The 23,075-nt window shown below is 36.8% G+C and overlaps 1 protein-coding gene across 5 annotated transcripts in view; it reads right to left on the bottom strand.

Moving 5' to 3' along the window:
- Positions 1-2,150: 2,150 nt before the first annotated feature.
- The window catches only part of ANAPC4 (anaphase promoting complex subunit 4), a 42,495-nt gene continuing 21,570 nt past the window's right edge, over positions 2,151-23,075 (bottom strand). For 3 of the 5 annotated variants that reach the window (XM_054485021.2, XM_063663577.1, XM_054485024.2), the window contains 13 exons: positions 18,161-18,216; positions 15,621-15,670; positions 14,360-14,416; positions 13,994-14,050; positions 11,462-11,555; positions 6,911-7,008; positions 6,275-6,336; positions 6,156-6,194; positions 5,960-6,061; positions 5,120-5,194; positions 4,064-4,237; positions 2,923-3,046; positions 2,151-2,504 (listed from right to left, as the gene is read on the bottom strand). In XM_054485021.2, the coding sequence (XP_054340996.2) occupies positions 2,277-2,504; positions 2,923-3,046; positions 4,064-4,237; positions 5,120-5,194; positions 5,960-6,061; positions 6,156-6,194; positions 6,275-6,336; positions 6,911-7,008; positions 11,462-11,555; positions 13,994-14,050; positions 14,360-14,416; positions 15,621-15,670; positions 18,161-18,216 (1,216 nt within the window). In that variant the 3' untranslated portion in view covers positions 2,151-2,276. The remainder of the gene's footprint in view (positions 2,505-2,922; positions 3,047-4,063; positions 4,238-5,119; positions 5,195-5,959; positions 6,062-6,155; positions 6,195-6,274; positions 6,337-6,910; positions 7,009-11,461; positions 11,556-13,993; positions 14,051-14,359; positions 14,417-15,620; positions 15,671-18,160; positions 18,217-23,075) is intronic. The other 2 variants (XM_054485023.2, XM_063663578.1) reach the window with 1 other exon arrangement.

The following is a 23,075-nucleotide window of genomic DNA, read 5'->3' as shown; positions in this document are numbered from 1 at the left end:
TGCTAACCACAGTGTTCTACAAGTAACCCTCGTTAGTCCTCAAACCCTGAGAGAGGCACTCAATTACCCCACTTTATGGAGACAAGGTGCCACGGTCCACAAGAGCCAGGACCTGGAGGCTCCTCTTCCCAGTATCCTCACATTCCCACCCTTCACTTGCTCCTCACTAAATTCAAAGCTCAAATTCAGCATCTGCAGCTAAACATACTAAAAGTAGCCGGTGTATAACGATCAAATTGTTCTACATATTAAAAGCAAAGTGTCTATATTGTATGCTCTACCAAAATCTCATGTGCCCCATAAATACATATACCTACTATGTACCCACAAAAATTAAAAATTAAATTTTTCTTTTAAAAAAGCAAAATGTCTAATGGTGTCAAGAATTATAGCATATATCTAAAAATACAATAAAATTCTCTGCTCTATGCATCTTATTAAAACTTAAAAAGAGATTAAGATGTCAATTTAAACTTTTTCACTTTAATACAATTCTAGTTCCTACTTGCTATACATATTAAAACCATTACTGAAAACCCAATTCTCCCATATTTTACTGGAGCCATAGAAAGCAAATATGTATGTATCAAAAAATCTTTATAAATCTAACAGTGAGGTCACAAAGGACAAATTACTAACTAATAAAGAACTGGTGAAACTGTCGTTCTTTCTAAGAACAGGCTATTAATTATTGGTTCCTAAAATCCATTAAAGCTCTTTAAATGTTATATGGTAAATCTGCACAATGCATTCTTACTAAAAATGCTCTATATACCCACAATCTATAATTTTTCAGTAATGTCATCTGACAGTTCACCTTTCTTGCTCACAAAAGCTAATTCAAGACATTCTGCACTACCCCAGGAACAATGCCTAACTGTACAGTCAACATTTACGTAAATGTGTTAATACAGTTTAAGGCCTATCATATGCAAGGCTATAGATCAGTATAGTCAGCCTCCTGATCACAGTCCTAAATGCTACGTCACCCAACAGTGGCTTCCATTCACAGAGGTACCCTGGAGTACCTAGAGAGACAGCTACCTATTAAATAGACAAATGACACAGCAAACCTGCAGTTACCCATTCACCTGGTTATAATATATCCTCCTGCCTAAAGATATTTAAGCTTTAAAAAGTGATTATCAATGAAGTGATAGTGGAATTCATATATTAAATTAATTTCTTTGAAAGTCACACGAGAATACTATTGTACTTTAGGAATGAATGAGCATTAGGAAATCAACAGTAGCTTATCTGCACTAATGCCAGATAACATTTAGTTGACCCATATTTCTCACACTCTCAAGGAGTCAACCAAACAGACAGCTACTACATGTCCTTAACCAAGTCTGAACAGGCAAAAGGGCACATCTAAGCACTGCTGATTCAAATAACTCAGAGCTCAAATGCAGGGACAGAATGAGAAAAGATAACCATGTAGGCATCAAGCAGTATTTATGTTATTTAAACCATAAAAGACAGGATCCATCCTTTGGCTTAGCATTTCAGTAAATCAGTATAATATATTCTGAAAACATAATTTTAAAATCATTCTGGAGACCCAAAATGAACTAGAAGGGGAGATGGAAAAATAGGAATGTTGTCTATAGTTTTAAAATACTAAATGCATTAAAATTTCCAGTGATGAGTGACTATTTCAGTGATACAGGAACAATTCCTGATACCTACCCTTCTGACAGAAAAGATTAGACTTTTTCTTCATATTCAATTTGTTCACTTTCTTTCTTTCTTTTTTGAGACAGAGTCTCACTCCATCACCCAGGCTGGATGGAGTACAATGGTGCAATCTCAGCCCACTGAAACCTCTGGCTCCCAGATTCAAGTGATTCTCATGCCTCAGCCTCCCAAGTGGCTGTAATTATAGGGGCATGCACCATGCCCAGCTCATTTTTGTATTTTTAGTAGAGACGGGGTTTTGCCATGTTGGCCAGGCTGGTCTTGAACTCCTGACTTCAAGTGAGCCACCCACCTCAGACTCCCAAAGTGCTGAGATTACCGGCATGAGCCACCATGCCTGGCCCTGTTTTCTTTAAACACTAGTTCTGCACATAGCATTAAAGAGAAATCTCAGAAAAAATAAAGTCTATCATAGTGACTACATCACTAAGAGAAGATGAAGCAGAATATGAAAAAATAAAATTTACTGTTTATTTCTTTGTTACACAAAGAAAATTAAAGGTGGTCCAAGACATCTTAGTCCATCTCCTATGTCCTTTTGGCCATAATTACACACACAATAATGGCAAGCTAGATTACGAGTCTAGCTCAGGGTCAAGTTTTTCCACTTTAATGACTATCTCTGGAGCTAAAGCAGCAGCACCAGCTTGTTGGTTCTCTGCCTCTGACTCCGACAACACTTCTTCCTTTATTTTTACAGGCTTATTACTGGCCTCCTCCTCTTCATCTGAAGACTCATCGAGCTCCCATTCATCATCTATGTCCATTTCAAATACTCTCACATGACGAAGATTTGAGCTTAACTAAAAAAAAAAAAGGCCATAAAAGCATTTTTAAGTTAATGGCTTATCATATATAAAGAATTAGAAATCAGAAGTCTGAATCAAAGAATGGTTTTATAGGAAAGTTATATTCCCATCAATTTACAACAAAATCAATAAATTCAGCCTTCATTTTGTATAAAAAGATCTCCACATAACAACAGTGGCAATTTCGTGAGATTAAAATCTAGTATTATTATTAACTACTTAGTAAGCTTTATCAGAACAAGAGAACTAAATAGCTAAGGCCACCACATGATCATAATCAATACAAGCTATAAATTACAGTAAAAATATTTGCACAAAAGGACCTTATATACCATGTATTTGATGAAGGTTCCAAAGAAGCAACATTACTTCTTGTAATTTCTTAGTTGCTGAACGACCTCTAAACACTTACCACACAGGACACTTTTCGAAAACCATTCCCAGCAACATACTGTGCTTTCATACTTTCCAGTAATCTCCAGTGCTTCTCGAAATGCATGGTACGGGTGGGAATAGCACTACACTGTTCATCTAGCCTAAAGAGGGAAAAAAAACCAACTCAGGAATGAAAAGGGGATCTTCTCCTCCCTAGTTTACTACAGGTGGTGTTAGGGTCAATTATGGTTTTGACTTCTACTCATACTTCTATTTCCAATATAATTCTAGCAACTGTTGCGTTAGAAAAAAAGCTGTGATATAATATTCTATAAAAGTTCCATATTCTATATTCTGGCTAGGCACAGTGGCCCATGCCTGGAATCTCAGCACTTTGCGAGGCCAAGGTGGGAGGATTGCTTGAGTCCAGGAGTTCAAGGCCAGCCTGGGCAACATAGTGAGACTCCATCTCTGTAAAAAAATAAAATTAGCCAGGCAAGGTGGCACATGCCTATAGTCCCAGCTATGAGAGGTTGAGGCAGGAGGGTCACTTGAGCCCATGAGTTGGAGGCTGCAGTGAGCTATGATTGCGTCACTGCACTCCAACCTGGGTGACAGAGAGAGGCCCTGTTTCAAAAAAAAAAAAGAAAAGAAATACTGTAATTCCAAATAGGCAGAATATCATCTTAGCAAGGTTTCTGACTCCCTTTCAAAGAAAGCAAATGGATACATTTTTAAATTAGAGATCTGCTTACTTAAGTCTCTGTCAATTAAAGCCATCTCTTGGAACTGACAGTGTACTTCCTACATGGGTACTGAGGTCTTAATTCTGGAAGGAAAATACTGAAGGCAAATCAAAAATAACTAATTCCAACCAACTAGGGTTAATGCTATCCTTAAAAATGTAACTAAAAGAAGTCCCATTCTCCACTCCAAATAATTTCCCACCTTGATTCCAGCAAATACTTCCTGATTTACTAGTAAAGCAAAGGGACGAAAAAAGCTATTAAGGCCAGCATATTTTGTATGAAAAATTGGAGCATTTCTGCTCAGCTACCTCTGTGGTTATCCCTAGTAATGAAATAACCATTATCTAGCATACCTAAAAGGTTGGAATTTATAATGTGCATTAAAAAAATATTTAACTGTAATATCAGAAAGACAATTTTACTAGTTACCTTGTAGAATAAGTCCCAGTGAACTGATATTCTGCAGAATCTTCACTGTTATATACTAAAGACAAAGGCAGCTGGACCAAGAGTCTATCTCTTCCTTCACGTCCTACAGTGTCTTTAAGAACTACTGTTACAGTTTCATCATCATAAAACTGTGCATCTAAACAACTGTAGATGCTAGAATTAAAATAAGTTTTGTTATATCAAAGATGATCATGACTTCTGAGAAAATATTGTATGCATGTTATACTGGCAGCAAGCAGAAAAAAATTTAAAAGTTAAGTGACATTCTGTACAATAACATTTAAAATATACCATTGGTTTGTATTAAAATCAGTTACTTTTTGTACTGATTATTCACATATATAACCAAATCTTAAAAATGGGTAATCATGACCCCCAAAAATCTGTGAAGTTGTTTCAGTTCTAGAAAGCCCCTGGCCATCAATGGTTAGGCCTTAAGCCTATGGAAATGCTATGAATGACACCTTATATACACATTCAGCAGAGTTGACTAGACTGAGAAATAAAAATAAGATAATACACATGAAAAACAGGCACAGCAACTCCAAAGACTTTATCATAAAAAAACTTATTTTATGTGAGGAAAAAAGTGAGAAAAAGATCAGCCTATGATTGTCACTCTTTCCCTTGCGAAGCCTCAGGGATGGCTTAGGTACTGTTACCATTTTGAATCCTAAGAAAATCTCCCATCACTGAGAATGGCATCACCTCATAATTTTTTTTGGTCATAACAAGAACTTCAGCCCTGCAGGCCATCTGCCCATGGGAACCACATTACTTTCTTTGCTAACAGGGAGCTCAGGAGTGTTAATTACAGGAAACCACATGACATAAACTGCGGGGCAGTAAGGTTCTATTCAACCACAAGTCAAATCATTCTCTATGTACAAATACACAAAGAATCCTGCCCTTGATGTGGGAAGTGGCAAAGCCTTTTTACCTATATTATCGCCGCAACTGAGTCTGACCCTATTCCTAAACATATACACATATCACACGTATCTACATTTCATCCAAACAAGATTCAAGACTTACCTTCTTCTGACTTTTTCCGTTGTGGCATATGTAAAGCTCCCAAATTTAATAGCAATTAGTCCATTACTCACAGATCTTCAAGAAAGAAGGGGGAAAAAAAGAGACTTTATGGAACAACCTGGATAGTCAATAATCTAAATGCTTAAAAGAACATGATTGTCAGGGTCAGTACATTTACTTCTTTAGAACACTGAGAACTGGTTTAAACGCCTAGATAAACCAATTTAATTTAAAATCACACAGTCACCAAAGACATTTGGAATAGAAATAACCAAATTATTTCTTTTTGGTTACATCTTGGTCTCAACATTTTCTTCAAATTCAGATTTAAAACCATTTTTAAGATACCAATGGCATTTTAAATATGATTTATTTTTCAGAACTTCTACTTTCAATTTCAAAGTAAGTCTCTGTTAGGCAAGGCCTCTTGTTTAATGAAAAGCATACTTAACCCTAGGCAAAAATCATTTCTATAAGGCAGCCACTTTCAGAAGTTTTTAACTTCTAAAAAGTTAAAACTTATTTAACTTTTAGCTTTTCAGAAGTTTTTAACCTCTAAAAAATGAGGTATAATATCCTGAGCTGTCATATTTTCCCTAACTCTAAAAAAAAAAAGTCCTACAATGATTATATGCCAATAAAAATTAAATAATCTAGAACAAGATCATATAACTTCCTAATTCAGTGTTACCCTTTTAATGACATGAAAACTAACAATTAAATGACACATCTAAAAGTCACAAAGTAGTTTAAAATCTGAAATGCTGGAAGGCTGTATGCTTCATTCTTACAAATAATAAAATCTTATCTCTTTGATTCAAACTTCAGATTAATACTTACTGAGAAATATCAGTATGTCTCCTTAAGATGCACATTTTATAAAGTGAATCTTCTAGAATAGTAAAAAGAAGATAATGTAGATTTGAAGTTTTATTATTCCACCTAAGAAAAAAAATTGTCATAATATTTTTTAACTATTGATGGATAAAACAAAATTGTATTGTTCACTCAAGATAGGGAAGAAATACATACTTACAGAAAAGGAAATTTGAACAATCTACGTATAGAATCCTCGCTAAAATAAAAGGGAAAAAGAAATGAGAAAAATTTAAATTGGCTGCTGAATTACACCACCCAATAGGTAAACAGAATTACCTTCTGGTATCTCTATACAATGGAATACAGATTGCTTGATTCATCGATTTTCCAATTACATCCTATATAAAATAAGATTTTAAAATATAATTAGAGCATTAATATGCACACAGATACTCTACAGAAAGTGACTGACCATCACTGTTCGAATGTAGTAAAAAAATCGCCTATATCATCAAATCTTGTACATAAGAAACTTTAATGACAATTGTAACAGTAAGGTAAAAGAGAAAATTCTGAGCTGAAAAGGACCTTGGTGCTAAGCACATGGCAGGTTTAAGACCACCTCCCTCTGGTCTCATAACAACCATTCATTCACATCCTTCAGTAGTAAACAGAGACACATCAGCTCTGTAACTAAGACTGTTTACAATGAATTTCTTCTGGGAACAAATAAAATACTCAAGATGCCAACACCTTTAGTAATCTTTATACACACACACACACACGTGTAAGAAACTTTAAGTTGGAGTATTAGGTTGAACCATATGAAATTGTTACTTTTGTTAATCAAAAACAGTTGAATATCAACATTTTCATAGTTCATTCTAAAAATTAAGATCATTTACATAAGTGAGCCACATACTGTAGACACTATTGCTCCTACACAAAGACATGCATTTCTTTCAAACTTACTGCTGGCTTTTGCAAACACTGATCAATAATATTCTCCATCCGCCTTTTCACAAAATGCAATGATTTTCGAGGATAATAAGGAAACAGCAAAGGACTTTCTGGTTTCAAACAAAAACAGAAACAAAAATAAAAGAAGCTATAGCAAACTTATAATCAGAAGAAAATAATCTACTGTTAGAGCCAGTCTGCAGTTTATCTCGAAGTAGAATTTTCACTGACCACTTCATTGGACTTTCACACAACCTCATTAAAATGACCATGGTATTCTGCCTTTCATCAACCCCCACTGACAGCTCACTAAAAACAATCTCACTTACTACAAACTTAGACTCACCAAAATCCAACTGTAGGTTTCTGCTGGCTATAAGAAGAAAGGAATGATTTGGGAACCATCAAATATATGATGAAATAAAGTTTATTCTTCTATTCTTTGCCACAGTGAAACGACAACAGCAGTCCAGTACTGTTTTTTAAGTCTCTAAAACAAGAGACTGGAAACTAGCTCTATATAAATAAGTTCTTTACTTTTTAAAAGGTTACTTTATCAGGAGAAAGTAATATATAATTTAGCACTAACACCTGCTATGCTAGGTGTTTAAAATATCTTTTTTTTTATTGCTTACAATAGCCATATGAAGTAAACACCATATTCTCCAATTTACAGATGAAAAAAAAAATGAAGCTTAACAGGTTTAGGCAATTGCCCAGTGTGAAAATAACTAAGTATCTAGATCTATCAATCAAACCCAAGTCTGACTCTAATGCCCACCCTCTTCCACTGTGCTTTGTAGGCCCTCCCTTAGATAAAGCCATGCTGGATAAAATGAACTATAATCACATTAACATTTTAAGTTCTCAGGGTGACAGATGCAATGGTATCACAGAAAAACACTGATCTTTGTTTCTACTTCCTAGAACAGAGCTTCCAAAACCCTTGGAATTTCCTGAGTGATAAAGGTGACAGGAACATCTTTTTTTTTTTTTTTTTTTCTTTTTTTCTTTTTTTAAAGACAGCGTCTCGTTCTGTTGCCCAGCTTGGAGTGCACTGGTGCAATCTCAGCTCATTGCAACCTCTCCCTCCCAGATTCAAGCGATTCTCCTGCCTCAGCCTCCCGAGTAACAGGACTACAGGTGCATACCACCACACCCAGCTAATTTTTAGTAGAGACAGGGTATCACTATGTTGGTCAGGTCTTGAACTCCTGATCTCCAGTGATCCGCCCACCTCACCCTCCCAAAGTGCTAGGACTACCATCTTTTGTTTTAATGAGGCAACTCTTGGCTGGCACCTAGATAGCTTTAGGATAGGGGCTGGCCACCAAAAAGACGAAGCCTTGATTAGAAGTTTGGAAGCTTCAGCTCCACCCGCCAGCCTCCAGGGAGGAGAGAGGGGCTTGGAGGTTGAGTTCAATCACCAATGGCCAATGACTTCATCAATCATGTCTACATAATGAAACCTCCGTAAATACACTGGGACAATGAGGTTCAGAGAACTTTCTGGGTGGTGAATATGTCCGGGTGCTGGGAGAGCATGGAAGCTCTGCACCTTTCTCTCCATACCCTGCCTGATATAGCACTTCTGTGTGGCTGTTCCTGAGTCATATTCTTTACAACACACTGGTGAACAAAAATTATGTTTCCCTGAGTTTTGTGAGCCATTCTAGCAAAATTATCCAACCTGAAAGGGAGGAACGTTCTGGGAACTCTTGACCTTAACCTTACAGCCAAGTCAGACAACAAGCATGGCTACCCAAGAGATGTGGGGACCTAGAGACCTGACATTTGACGCGAGGGCAGTCTTGTGGGACTGCGTCCTTATCCTGTGAGGTCTGCACTAACCATCTGTAATTAGTGTCAGAATTGAATTGCAAGACACCCCGTTGGTGTCAAAATTGGTTGGTGTCAGGAGGAAAAAAATTTCTCTCATTTTGTTGTCAGAAACACTGGGTAAAAACTGCTCAGACACTAACCTACAGACTGCTTCTGTGCTAAGTGCCAGGCATTAGTCTAAGTGCTTATGTAGATTAATTCATTTAATCTCCACACCAGTTTTTTGAGGGAGGCATTATTACCATCTTCATTTTACAGATGAGAAACTATGGCACAGAGAGGTTAGGCAACTTGCTCTCAGCCGTGTTACTACAAAGTAGTAGAGCAGATTCCAACCCAGACAATCCAGCTTCCAGAGCACCAAATTTTACCCATCACACAATACTGACCCATGTACCCTAAAGAAAGTACACAGATCAAGTATTTAGCACTTGATTTTTGCAGTGTAAGAAAACAGTTTCACTGATATTTCCTCACTAGAATTCATTATGGAACTCAATAGTGAGTTCCATTAGGTCTGTAGCTAAGATCAGGCCTTTCTTCTTATTCAGACACGTAAGATGTGGGGCAAACAAAAGAGGGTAAGACCTATTTTTAGCCTGGCAAAGTTCCCTGGATCAATAATAGCCAAAACAGCAATAGGGTCCAGGTGCCACTACTCTTGAAGCACTGCCACTGACCCTCCCCAGACATTCTGCCTTATTCCCTGGGCATCCTGATTAAATATAGTAAATGAGTAGCATCTCCCGTACCTTTATCTTCCCTCCATTCAATAGCCAACTTGCACCAATGCATCTCCTTACTGACCTCAAGACTCTCTGGCAATACAAAATAGGTTCTGCCTTGAAAAAGAATTTGGACTATATGCCAAGTTCTTGGCATCAAATAATTCTCTCCCTCATTCATTCATTCATAGAAGCAGCAACCAAACAGAAGTGGCAGAAATTGCTATAGGTTGAGTTTCACTTACCCAAAATGCTTGGGTCCGGAAGTGTTTGGGATTTTTTTGGAATTTGGAATATTTGCATATACATAATGAGATATCTTGGGGATGGAACTCAAGTCTAAACAGGAAATTCATTTATGTTTCATGTACATCTTATACAATATACTTAATAATTCTGTGCTTGAAACAGTCTTTTTTTTTTTTTTGACCAAGCCTCATAATACTTTTACTTATTCTTTTTTTTTTTTAATTTTATTATTATTATACTTTAAGTTTTAGGGTACATGTGCACAATGTGCAGGTTTGTTACATATGTATACATGTGCCATGTTGGTGTGCTGCACCCATTAACTCATCATTTAGCATTAGGTATATCTCCTAATGCTATCCCTCCCCCTTCCCCCCACCCCAGGGATTTAGAACTAGAAATACCATTTGACCCAGCCATCCCATTACCAGGTATATACCCAAAGGATTATAAATCATGCTGCTATAAAGACACATGCACACGTATGTTTATTGCGGAACTATTCACAATAGCAAAGACTTGGAACCAACCCAAATGTCCAACAACGATAGACTGAATTAAGAAAATGTGGCACATATACACCATGGAATACTATGCAGCCATAAAAAATGATGAGTTCATGTCCTTGTAGGGACATGGATGAAGCTGGAAACCATCATTCTCAGCAAACTATCGCAAGGACAAAAAAACCAAACACTGCATGTTCTCACTCATAGGTGGGAACTGAACAATAAGAACACGTGGACACAGGAAGGGGAACACTGAAACAAAGTCTTGACTGCATTTTGACTGGGACCCATCATATGAGGTCAGGTGTGGAATTTTCCACTAGTGGTGTCATGTCGGTGCTCAAAAAGTTTTAGATTTTGGAGCATTTTCAGATTTCGGATTTTTGGATTAAGATGCTCAACCTGTACTGCCAGTCTAGTTAAAACCTCAGGCTTTCACATTAACAGAATCCTAACTCCATCACTAACCAGCTTGTGTGATCCTGGGCTTCTCTAACCTTCTGTTTCCTCATTGGTAAATGGGGATACCAAGTACCTACCCATAGAATCTTGTGAGAATTAAAGCAGGTATTGTGTGTATATGGCAGACTAAGCACCCCATAAATGTTTAGTTAGACTAAGCACCCACTACCTTAAAGATCTAAGCAACTGCTAAATCTGGTTAGATTATTCTTTCAGACATCAAGGAAATACGAGCTTTAAAATATTTTCATCTAAAATGGTAAGATGTGCTGGCATATTTAATGGTTGCTATTATGTGCTGCATCCCTAATAATGCTGGATAGCTTTACTGTATTAACATTCTGACATTCTAGAAAACGAAAGGTATAATAAGTACACATGCACACAAAACTACAACCCGAGGAGAATGCAGTTGAGCATCCCTGTGCTTTTAGAAGATAATAAATTGGAATTGGCAAAAAAGATTTTTCTCACTATTTGGCTCTATAGTTTCCCCTCAAAATCCTATTTTTTACAGGGTGCAAAACACTTATATAAGAACACTTAGGAATAAGCAATCTTGCTACAGCGTTGTTAACTTCAGAGTGTCTTCTATCTATCATGGTGATGTCATACACTATTGGTTATTTTGCTGTTCTTATAATCAAATAAAAATAAGTCTAATAAACTTAGATAAGTGTTCAGCAAGTTTTCAGCAAAACTGTTAGCAGAACTATTCAAGACCTAGTCTTAAATAAAAACAAAAATGGCCAAAATCTGGTTGGTTCATGAAATACCTTTAAGGTGGCTGCTATTTTGAAGAAAGTCATACCACTGGTTTCCTTCTGTGTTAGGGGGTGACACAAGATCATCATCTTCATCTTTCAAGTACTAGAAATACAGAATTAGAAATTTAAGTTTATTCATACCTGGAAGGGAAAATGGAAAAAGAAAAAAAGTAAAAGACAAAAAAAAGTTAAGTTTAGTAAATCAAAGAATTAGGGTCTAAAATCTGTTTACTTTAACACTTTTTTAACTTAATAAGTTACTTTGTTTTATTGCCAAGTCCTCTGAAAGTGCATTACTATTATTCTAAGTGAGGTAGCCAAAATCTGCTATGTGTATGTGGCAGAATTAACTCCTCCATAAATGTTAGCTAGCTACTATCTTAAAAATTAAAGAAACTGCTGAACAGTTTGTAGTTTGTTTAGTCAAGCAACTAAACAAACTGCAAAGTATTAAAAGATTATTACGTTGTAGATGTAGAGACCACAAATCGAACTTAAATTGTGTTTCTTTTTCATGAGCATATTTTAATTTTATATATGCAAGTTATAAATTAGTTTCATAAGTATCAATTGTCAATATACTGTCAATATACTCTACGGCAGTTGTTCTTCAAGTGAGGTCCACAAGCCCCTGGGAATCCCCAAGATGCTTTTGGGGATCTACAAAGTCAATACTAGTTTTATAATAATGTAGATGTCACCTGCCCTTTACACTGTGCTAACATTTGCACTGATGGTGGGGAAAACTGTAAGTGTCTCAGCCAAGAGTCAAGGTAGTAGTCCCAAATCATACCAGCAATCACTGTTTTCTTTTTCTGTCACATACTCATAGTTTCATTTATCTTTAACGAAGTCATCAAATTATTAACTTTATTTTCAACCCTTGAGTACAAATCTTTAATATTCTGTGTGACAGAATTGAGAGTTATACATAGGCACTTTTGCTATACAAAACATGATGGTTATCTTGAGGAAAAGCACTTACGTTAAAAGCAAAAATAGGCCGGGCACGGTAGTTCATGCCTGTAATGCCCGCACTTTAGGAGGCCATGGCAGGTGTATCACTTGAGCCCAGGAGCTCAAGACCAGCCTGGGCAACATGGCGGGTCTTCACAAAATAAAGACAAAAATTAGCCAGGCACGGTGGTGTGTGCTTGTAGCCCCAGCTACAAGAGGCGAGTCTGAGAGGTGGAGGCTGCAGTGAGCTGTGACTGCACCACTGTACTACTCAGAGGAAATACCCTGTCTCGAAAAAAAAAAAAAATTTTTTTTTTTGGAAAACCTGCATCTGCCCCTGTGTGCTTCACAACACAAAGACTTTTCTGATTAAATTGGTGGTGCTATTAATGATATCTACCTTATAGTTTGATAAAAGGTGGCAGCATTTAGAACAGCTGGATGACTCAGGGAACCAATACTTCCCAAATGACCAAAGCAGGATGTTACAAAATTATGCATGGACAAAAGATCCGTTCAAAGTGCAAGGGAGATGAATGAATTTTAATGTAAAAAACGTTCACTAATGCAATTTTAGATTCCACACTGAAACAAACCTTTAAGATATTATCACTTGTCCACATTTGATATAATAAAGCAAAGTCACAATTATCTGAAAAAGCTATAAAATACTTCTCCCTTTTCAAATACACACCTGTGTGAGGCCAGACTTTTTTCATATACACTGGTACTATAGAAACAACATATCGAAACAGACTGAATGTAGCAGCAGATATGAGAATCCACCTGTTTTCTATTAGGCTGGACATCAAAGAGGTTTGCAATATGAAACATTACCACTCTTAACTAAATTATTTTGTAAAATATCATTTTCACTAAAAATATTTATATTAACATGTAATAGTAATGGGTATATTCTTTTTTTGTTCTTCTTTTTCTTTTGAGACTGAATCTCCCTCTGTTGCCCAGACTGGAGTGCAGTGATGCAATCTTGGCTCACTGCAACCTCCGCCTCCTGGGTTCAAGCAATTCTCATGCCTTGGCCTCCCGAGTAGCTAGGATTACAGGCGTGAGCCACAATGCCTGGCTGGTATATTCTATTTTTGAGTGAATTAAGGAATAATCTTTTATTATGTTTAATTTTTAATACCTAATAATGCCTATCAGCAATAAATAACAACTCACATAAACAAAAGCTCTTTTCTAGTACTCAATAATTTTTTTTTTTTCTTTTTAGAGACAGAGTCTTGTTCTGTCGCCCTGAGTGAAGTGCAGTGGCTCGATCTCGGCTCACTGAAACCTCTGTCTCCGGGGTTCAAGTGATTTTCCTGCCTCAGCCTCCCAAGTAGCTGGGATTACAGGTGCCCACCACCATACCCAGCTAATTTTTGTATTTTTAGTCCTCAATAATTTTTAAGAATGTAAAAGGGTTCTCAGATCAAAATGTTTAAAAACTGCTGCTCTTTGTTAATTTTACTAAAAGGGCAGAGCTCCTGTATTACTTGGTATTGTAATTCTTTCCAGAAACTTTGGATAACAAAGATGAACACTGCTAAGGTTTTAAAATGAGTTCAAAGCCCATACCTGACCAACTCTTTCAACATTAAAGTATTTTCCTTTTCGATTATAAAGGTCTGGAGCCTGGAAAAAAATAAACATAGTTTAATTCTTAAGTCAACTCATGAAGAAAAATATCTTAAATTTAAACCCAAAACCTTCCTTTTCAAGAGAGCTGTGAGTGGCACTTATTATTTTCTTTTATAGATTATAAGACACACAAACAAAAGTCTGGTTTATTGACTATGTTTATAAACATAATTAGTTCAACAGTTTAAAAAAAGTAATTGCTATGGGCTTCAATTAAATTGGGTTAAATTTAATTATGTCTTGTTATTATCTAGGTTTACTGTAATTTTTTTTAAAACTATTACAGAAATATCAACTTCTTACCTCATTGAAATGTTCAGTAAGAAATTCAGCAACAAATGTGATATCTTTCTGAGTCATCTATCAACAAAAGGAACAAAAAGAAAAATCAAGATAAAAGAAAGCTGCTCAATAGAAGAAATGATACATAATTATAAATGTGACATTTTTACTATCTACTAAAAGCCATGGGAAAACTGGCAAAGTTCTTTCAAAGAAATATAGATTATGCGACTGTGAAAATATGAACGCCTAGGGTTCCGAGAATGTAATCAAACATGTGAACTCATCTTCCAATCAGTTAATCCAACAGCTACAAAACTCTTTATAACCTAAGATTGTTTATTGTTTCAGGCCTTGTGCTAAGACCACATGTGCTGAGGTCCCTCCTTTGGGAATGGGAACTGGACCCCAGATAAGATGTGTCACCCTTAGTTAAGGGCTGCAGGCAAACAGTGCTGTCTGCTTCAGTGTAGGCTCCTGCTTCTTGCAATGACCTGAATTTATCCCAATTTAGTTCTTCAGCCCTCAGAAAATTATACCTTAGGATCCCTTCCAACAACTGACATATTTCACTCCCAAAATAAAGCTAACAGTGATGTCAGAAAAACAACTATTGTGAAACTTTCCTGGTTTGCAAGGCCAGTCACCCACAGTGCAAAAGATCGACTTAGCAAACGAGTTGTAGAGAGTGGAGGATCCCTTTCTCATCAGTTCACGAGGCTAATTTTAATGCTGTCCATTTTTTCAGGCTCAAAACCACCTAACCTATCAACAGTTTCAGCAGGGGTGAAGAAGAGTGAGCTGCAGGAATCAAGTGGAAATTCTGCCCTATTCCATAAGACTTCCCTGGAAGGAGATTTCATCGCCGCTTGTCACAGTCCTTACAGGAATCCTTCCTTTCTTTCTTTAGAAAGAAACTGTTGCTTACCAGACATCAACACAGGGGCTAATATCTAAGCACCTGATTTCCAAGGAAAATAAGAAGCATTTAAAATTTAAGGAAGTCAAAGTAAGGAATACAATGATGCTGTCTTACATGGATTATAAACCTTATCCAAACATGAAAACTATAAATTTAGATACTCATAATAAAGGTATTCTATGAGATGAAACAATACACAAAACATGCAAATTTCTTTTTTAAAAAGGTGGTGCTTAAGGGATCTAACGTCTACATCCTGACATTCTGTTAACTAATAACTGAATAAGAGTACCAAAATAACCAGCACAGCTGAGTTCAAGCAGGACAACGTGAATGCTGTGAAAATGCACTAGTACATACTACCTTATTCAGCTCGGGAAGCACGTGGTCTTCTGTCATTCTCAACATTGCTGGAAATACAAAGTTAAAAAACTATCTTTAAAAGCAAACTAGAAACATAATTTTAATTATAAATACATTTCAAAGACAAAGTGTTTGACTGAACTAAATCTTCAATTTTACACAGCTTTTCACCAACAAAAACATTTTTCTTCCAAAAACTAAAGGGTGCCAGAACTTAAATTTGATTCATATTTTCAGGTTGAAAATTGTTGGACTAACCATTCTAAACTATTCTTTTTCTTCTTCAATTCAACCTGTTGCCACTCCAGACAAATCTAACTGCTGTCTGTGCTAAGACTACGTGTGTAAGGATCCCTCCTTTTAACCTGGTGATGTTTCTGCTCTTAAAATCTGCAAGCCATTCTTTCTTCCAAAGCCTTACGATACCAAAGAAATCTGTTTATTTCCCTTAGTCTTTTCTGCTATGCACTTACAGTATATTTATGTATTTTTCTTTGATCTAGTATCTGTGGTTGACTCTCTTTGTCCTTTCATAGGATTGTCCTCATCAGTACTATGTGTTTTGTATTATGTTCTACTTAAGTCAAGACAAAGTATGTTTCATGTGCTTCTGCATGGTATTTGAACATGGTTCTTACTTGCATTTGGTCAGTAACAAGCAAGTCATAAGTACTTTTGCAAATATGTAACTGTTTTTAATTAATTTAAACATCTAAGTTATCTGAAAGGGGTGCTAAAATCTAGTTCCACTCATTCCTATCCATCCAAAAAAACTACTTATTGAGCATACCCTAAGTGCTAGCAATATATCAGTATAAAAGATACCCCTGCCTTCATGGAGATTACATTTTACAAAGAAGAAAACCAAGGTTATACAGGTATCTACTGGGGACAGGGCCAGGATTACAAGTAGATCTCCACTTCTCCAATCCAGTGTGCTTTCTATAATGTCCTGCTCTAATGAGAAGGACCGAGCAGTAAGTCATTTCTCTTCTAATCCTGAATAAAATTACCACATTGCTACAGTTCTGATTCTTACTACAGTTAGAATCCTGATTCTTACTACAGTTAGAATGTGTAGTAAGGATAATCCTGATTCTTACTACAGTTAGAATGTGTAGTAAGGATAGACACTGCCTAAATTACCTCCAATAATTATAAGTAAAACCAAACTACCTCTGCAAAAAAAAAGTCTTTTAAGGTCTCATTCAGTTTTAATATTGTAATTTATTCTAATTAACAACATGGATCTTAAATAGGCCAGCCTGATAAGCTCTCTGGTTCCTCATTCTGGTTAGTATTGGTACAGTTTTCAGAAATATCAAAAAAATTTCAAGTATCAACATATGCAGATCACATCCAGTTTTTAAACAAAAGCAATTATGTTAGGTTGAAAAATATAGTCTGTTTTTACAATATTAGAATGGAAGATCTGGACATTGTTTAAAGGATATTAGCACATTACAGGTAATTTTCATTCTATTTTACTCTTTAGAGTTTCAACAAGTGTGAGATAAATTACATTAACACTAAATTTTGCATTTGTTGGAGGGAAATATATGCTGGATTATTTTAAGGATATTGAGAGTTCACAAAAATAGCAATATAAATGGACCTAAATAAAATATGCATATACTGTAGAGTGAATACAAAACATTTAATACCAAGTCAACAAATACTTACTAACTACCTGCCCAAATGCAAAGAGATTGTGAAGACACAAAGACAGGCTATAAGTGGTGTGCATTCTGTTTAGCTGGAACATCAATACACAATAGAAGTGGTAATGGAAATGTTCTACTTCTATGCGGCCACTAACCATTTGTGGCTGCTGAAAACCTCAAATGTGGACAGTATGGCTAAAGAACCAAATACACAGTTTTATAGGATTTCAGTCTACTTAAATAGCCACATGTGGCTAGCGGCTACCACAGTGGACAGTAGAGATCTAAAGACAGAAGACCAAATAATCAAACGGAAGATAAGCTACCCAAGGACAGAGACTTATTTTTTTTTTTCTTTTTTACTTTTAAAATCTAGCACCTAACAGTGCCTGATACTTACAAAAATTTTTTTAAATGTTATTTTAACCTAAGGAGACATTACAAAGTAAAAAAATGTGAACTATCGGTGAGCGACAGGGATAACACAGACTACAAGTTAGCTTAACAGTTCTGTGAGGAATGTTTCTAGCACAAGGAAAAATGTTTAAGGTGATACATATCCCAATTATACTGATTTGATCTTTACAAATTATATGAATGTATTAAATTATCATGAGTACTCCAAAAATATGTATATTTATTAAATACTAATAAAAATAAATAAATATTTCTGTGGGGAGGTGGGTGTATGAATGAAGTAAGACTGGCCATGTGTTGATAACTGCTGAAGCTAGGTGAAAGGTACAACAGGGATCATTATATAGTTCTCTCAAAGTATTTGAATTGTACTGGATTTATTGAAACAGTCTAAGATAATATTCCTATAGTTTTTTTAAAGTGTTAAAATAAAAATGCTTTACTCAATTAACTTACCCACATAGAGCCACCGAAAAAATGCTTTGAAGTTTTTCATACTACTATCTATAACTCTAAAGAGATAAAAACAAAAAAATCAGAAATAAGATTAGTATGTGGGGGATTCATACATCCTGCTCAACTGTCATGAAATATCATAATCCTTACTGTTCTATTTTATCCTATCTGGGTGACATTTAAGTCTTTAGAACAGCAGATATTACAAATCAAACACCTAACTAAAAATAAAATTTCAGAAAAGAAAATACTGATTATAAAAATAAAGCAAATAACTTAGATTCCAACTGGTTACAACAGCCTTGCCACAAACTGTGTAACAGTCTTTCTTATTATTCAGTAAAGCATGAACTCCTTTTCTAACTTTGCAAATAAAAGAAAACAGAAAAAACAGTTTTCAGCATTATTCTCATTTTAAAAGAAAACACTCATTGGTCAGTAAGAAGAAAAAACATCAACTGCAACAGAAAACCATTATTACAAATTTGTGCTATGTCATTACCTCTGATATCAACGGACCATTATTTTTGGAAGCTGATTTTTTATTCTAACAATTGAGATCTCAAAAGTTGAATTTCCCTTGGCTTTACACAAATGTACCCCCAAAATTAAGTGTTATAAATGGAAGTCATCTTCATTTTGATAAAACTGTTTTTGAATACAGAGATGGGTTATCACTTTTTTAAACAATCTCTTTAAGCTCACATGTATAAGATAATTACTCTAGGCAAAAACCTGTGCTTTTCATTCCCAAATCTCCAAGCCCTTTCCAAGCATTAAGTTTCATAATACCACTGGAGAGGTAGGTCAGTATCATTAACCTTTCGGTACAAAGTAAAACGCTTGGAATAAAACACTGAAACATCTCTTATGTTACTAAGCAATATGATCAAAACCCTCTTGCAGCAATGATAAGAGAAAGAAAAAAAGTTCCTTTGTGCAGTCAATATGTTCAACCCTACTCCAGGCCACTAGACCAACATCAAAATGCTCAATGCCTCAGTTTCTCCATCTGGAACCTGTAATAATTCTACTTACCTGAAAGAACAATAAGTTAAACTACCTTTCATTCATACTGAGAAGTGATCATAGAAAACGTAATATTTTATATCTGTTCTCTGCAAATATGGTGAACCAAAAAATACTTCAAAATACAGGAAAAGCAATGCCATTTCTCCTTGTGTTTTTTTTGTAGTCTGAGCACACACATCTATAGCCTCAACCTTCTAAAATACCATTAAAATGGCCGTGGATGGAGAGGGGTACATGTGTTAGAACCTCACAAAAACAAAAAGAACAACAGAAAAGAAATTAAATTTCAGTAATGTCAAAAGTGACAGAAGACTGATGCAGCTCAACAGCAAAAGTGACTGATGTGGCTTAAGAGCGGAGGCCCTGTGCCAGGCAGTGCACGGAGAGGGCAGCTGGGAAGGAGCCTCCGCCCTGGAGAAGCCCAGGGACACTCAGACCTTAGCAATGTCAGGTCTAACAGAAGACCTCAGGATGATGTGTGGGGCTGGACACAGGGGGACAAACTGAAAATATACCACAGAGTGGTCAATATGTTGTTTCCTCCAAAACACGAAGAATGCCTAGGGGGCTACTCTCCAGTCAAAAACAAACAAAGGATTCCTCAGAGAAACTGAGTAAAGTGGGAAGAGCTAAGGCACTTCCACATGGGCACCAGTAGCCTGAAGCAAAGCTCCACACACTCTGGCACCTGCTCCCTGCTGCCCCAACCTACACATTCCAAGCAACTTTAAATTGCCTCCTGAATAAACATGAATAAGCAACCAAGCATCTGGTATTTAAAGAAACCTTGCAAGGAGAGACTAAGATAAACAGAAAAGTGACCCATCAAGGGAAGATAATTCAGGGAACAGCAATCTAATTAATATCCTCAGAAAGATGTAAGATGTCACATCCACAAAACAAAAGCAAAGTTTTGAACGAGGATTAAAGAAACAGGAGAACACTTTGAGAAATTAAAAGAAAGGACTGCTATAATAAGAAATTGGAGAGAATGGTTCAGTTTAATGATCCTGTCCTCCAACTGGACCTTAGACATTTACTCCGAAGTTCACACCCCAGACCCTGTCTTCACCAACTGCAACCCTTCTAAGTCTCAATTTCAAGCATCCCACTGACCAAACACCCCCTCCTATCTGTCCAGCCTCTCTCCAGGGCCCCCACCTTCCTCCCACCAGGATGCATCATCTACTGGTTCTATTACCTTTCACCATCTCTCAGCCCCTACATGTCCTCACTTCCTTCCCAAAGTAGTTCAGATTCAAGGGCCATCATTTTAACCTGGTCCTTGCTTTAATTCCCTTGCTCCTCTTGCTTCATTTTACTCATGAAGCCTGGTAAATCTAACTGCTCACCTGCTCTGTGCCCCACTCCTGCAGCAGACCTGCAGCCATGCTAGGCTGGCCTCACTTTCCCACTCCCAGAGCCCTCCTGTTCCATTAGTGCACTCCACCTCCTGCTGGACTAGATAGCTGCTTCACAGCTTTCCTTGTATTCTTAAACCTCCAACACCGCCTCCCTATCCTTATTCTCAGCTGATGACAGATGTCCTGTTAAGATAATAAAAGCACCTTGAAGGGAACGTCCCCCAGCTCCCACCTGTTCATACACTGGCCTCTGTGACCCTCCTCTCTCAGCCTTTCCTCCTACAACTGATGAGCTCCTACCTCTGCTTTTCCAACCCTTTCCCTTCTGCACTAGGTCCCAACTCTCTCATACTCTTTAGAGCCTCTCCTCTCTCATCTCAATTTTTTACCTTCTAGATCATTCCATCCATACATAAACATGCTCCAGTTCTTCCCAAGATAAAAAGAAGAAAAAAACCCCAACAATTCTGCTTCCATCTACTGGCCATTCCCTTTACAGCAAAACTCCTCAAGAGGCTATACTTGCTGTCTTCTACTGCATCTGCTCTTATTCTGTATCATATCAGCTCCCATCACTCCCTAAGGTGGCTCTTATCAAGGTCACCATCCTAATAATATTCTAAGACTCTATTCTATTCTTGGTGTTTCCCTTGCTTGACTTAGCATCTGTCAACCAATCCCTCATTCCTTCTTGTAATGCCTTCTTCGCTCAGCCTGCAGGACGCCTACTCCTCTGGTTGTTCTGTCTCTCCCATTTCCTTTGCTAGTTCTTCATCGTCCCCATTCTTAAATCAGGTCACTCCTGTACTCTGTGCACACTCATTACCTCATCCAGTCCCATGGCTTTAAATAACACCAATGTGCTGATGGCTCCCAAATGCACATTTCCAGCCTGGACCCCTCCCTTGAACGCTAGTCTCACATAACTAACACTGTGCTGGACAGCTCCACCTGCAGATCTAATGGGCATTTCAAATTCCATACATCTAACACACTGACAGGGTGGCCGAAATTAACATCACTGAGAGGGGTGGACGACGGACACTGTGTGTGCTGCTGGATATGACAGCTTGAGAAGGACACACCAATTATGCAGTATTTCTGGCCAGGGATGCATAACCTAAATATAATCATTAAAAAATATCAGATAACCCTAAAATGAGAAACATAAAAAAAGATACACAGACATACATATACATACATACATGATGTGCTTCTTAAAGAAATGTCAACTTTTATAAAAGACCAAGAAAGTTTAAGAAACTGCTCAAAATTAAAGAGACACAGCAACTAAAACAAATACGTGATCCCGAACTGCATCTTATCATACTGGACATATTGGGATAATTGCTAAAGGGGAATTGAACTGTAGGTTAATATACTGTATTAATGTTAAAATTCCTAAATTTGTTAACTGTACTATGGTTATGTAAGAAAATAATTTTATTCTTAGAAAATACGCACTAAAGTATTCCAGGTAAAAGACGCCTGATATAAACAACATACTCTCACATGTTTCAGAAAAGATAAATTATATGATAAATACAGTATAATATTTTTAAATGATGAATCAAGTAAAGGAGTACTAGCAGAGTTGTCTCTATTATTCTTGTAATTTTTATGTAAAATTACTTCAAAATAGTAAGTCTAAAGAACAATCTAGTATGTCCACACCAAACTCTTGATCTTACTCCACACTCCTCCCTAAACCTGCCCTCACATTCGTTCCCCCTTTCAGTAAATGTCAATTCTACTCTTTCAAGTACCAAGGCCCTAAACTCATAATTATCTGTGACTCCCTTATTATCACCATCTACAGATAAGCATTGAGAAGATCTTGTGAATTACATTCTCAAAATGTATCCCAATCCTGACCACTTCAGATTCTGACAACCACTTCTCTCTTAGCTTCTGTCCTTGCCTATCTATGAGCTATTCTCAACTCTGAGTAGCAAGAGGGATCTTTCTGAAGCCTAAATCATATCCTCTCCACTACTCCCAAATCCCCAAGGGCTTCTCTTTACATCCAAAGTAAAGGCCAAAGTCCTAACAACTGCCCACAGGCTCTATGCAACCTGGCCATCCTCTATCATCTGTCAATCCACCCCCTACCTTACTCTCATTCAATCCGCTTCAGCTATAGTGCCCTTGTGCCTGCAACATGCCAGGCATGCTCCAAACTCAGGGCCTTCACACTTGCTGCCTCTTCCACCCCCAAACATCAACAGGGCTTGCTCCCTTCCGTCTCCTTCCAACTTCACCTTCTCAGTGAGGCCTCTCTGACCACCTATATAAAGTTGAATCCCCTACCTTATCATGCCCTAGGTCCTTGTTTCTTGCTTGGTTTTTCTCAACATTACTTATCACTGTATTTAAAACACAGTTAAGTGCTCAACAAATGTTTAATGACATTTGACAATAATCAAAAAACTCTCAGAAAATCAAAAAGACAAAGATACAAAAAATATGAGAAAAAGAAAAGACACAGAAATCAATCCACCACAAATTCTAATATCTGA

This window comes from Pongo pygmaeus, chromosome 3 (assembly GCF_028885625.2).
Source record: "Pongo pygmaeus isolate AG05252 chromosome 3, NHGRI_mPonPyg2-v2.0_pri, whole genome shotgun sequence".
Classification (NCBI taxonomy): Eukaryota; Metazoa; Chordata; class Mammalia; order Primates; family Hominidae; genus Pongo; species Pongo pygmaeus.
This window is presented reverse-complemented; position numbering and strand designations above follow the sequence as displayed.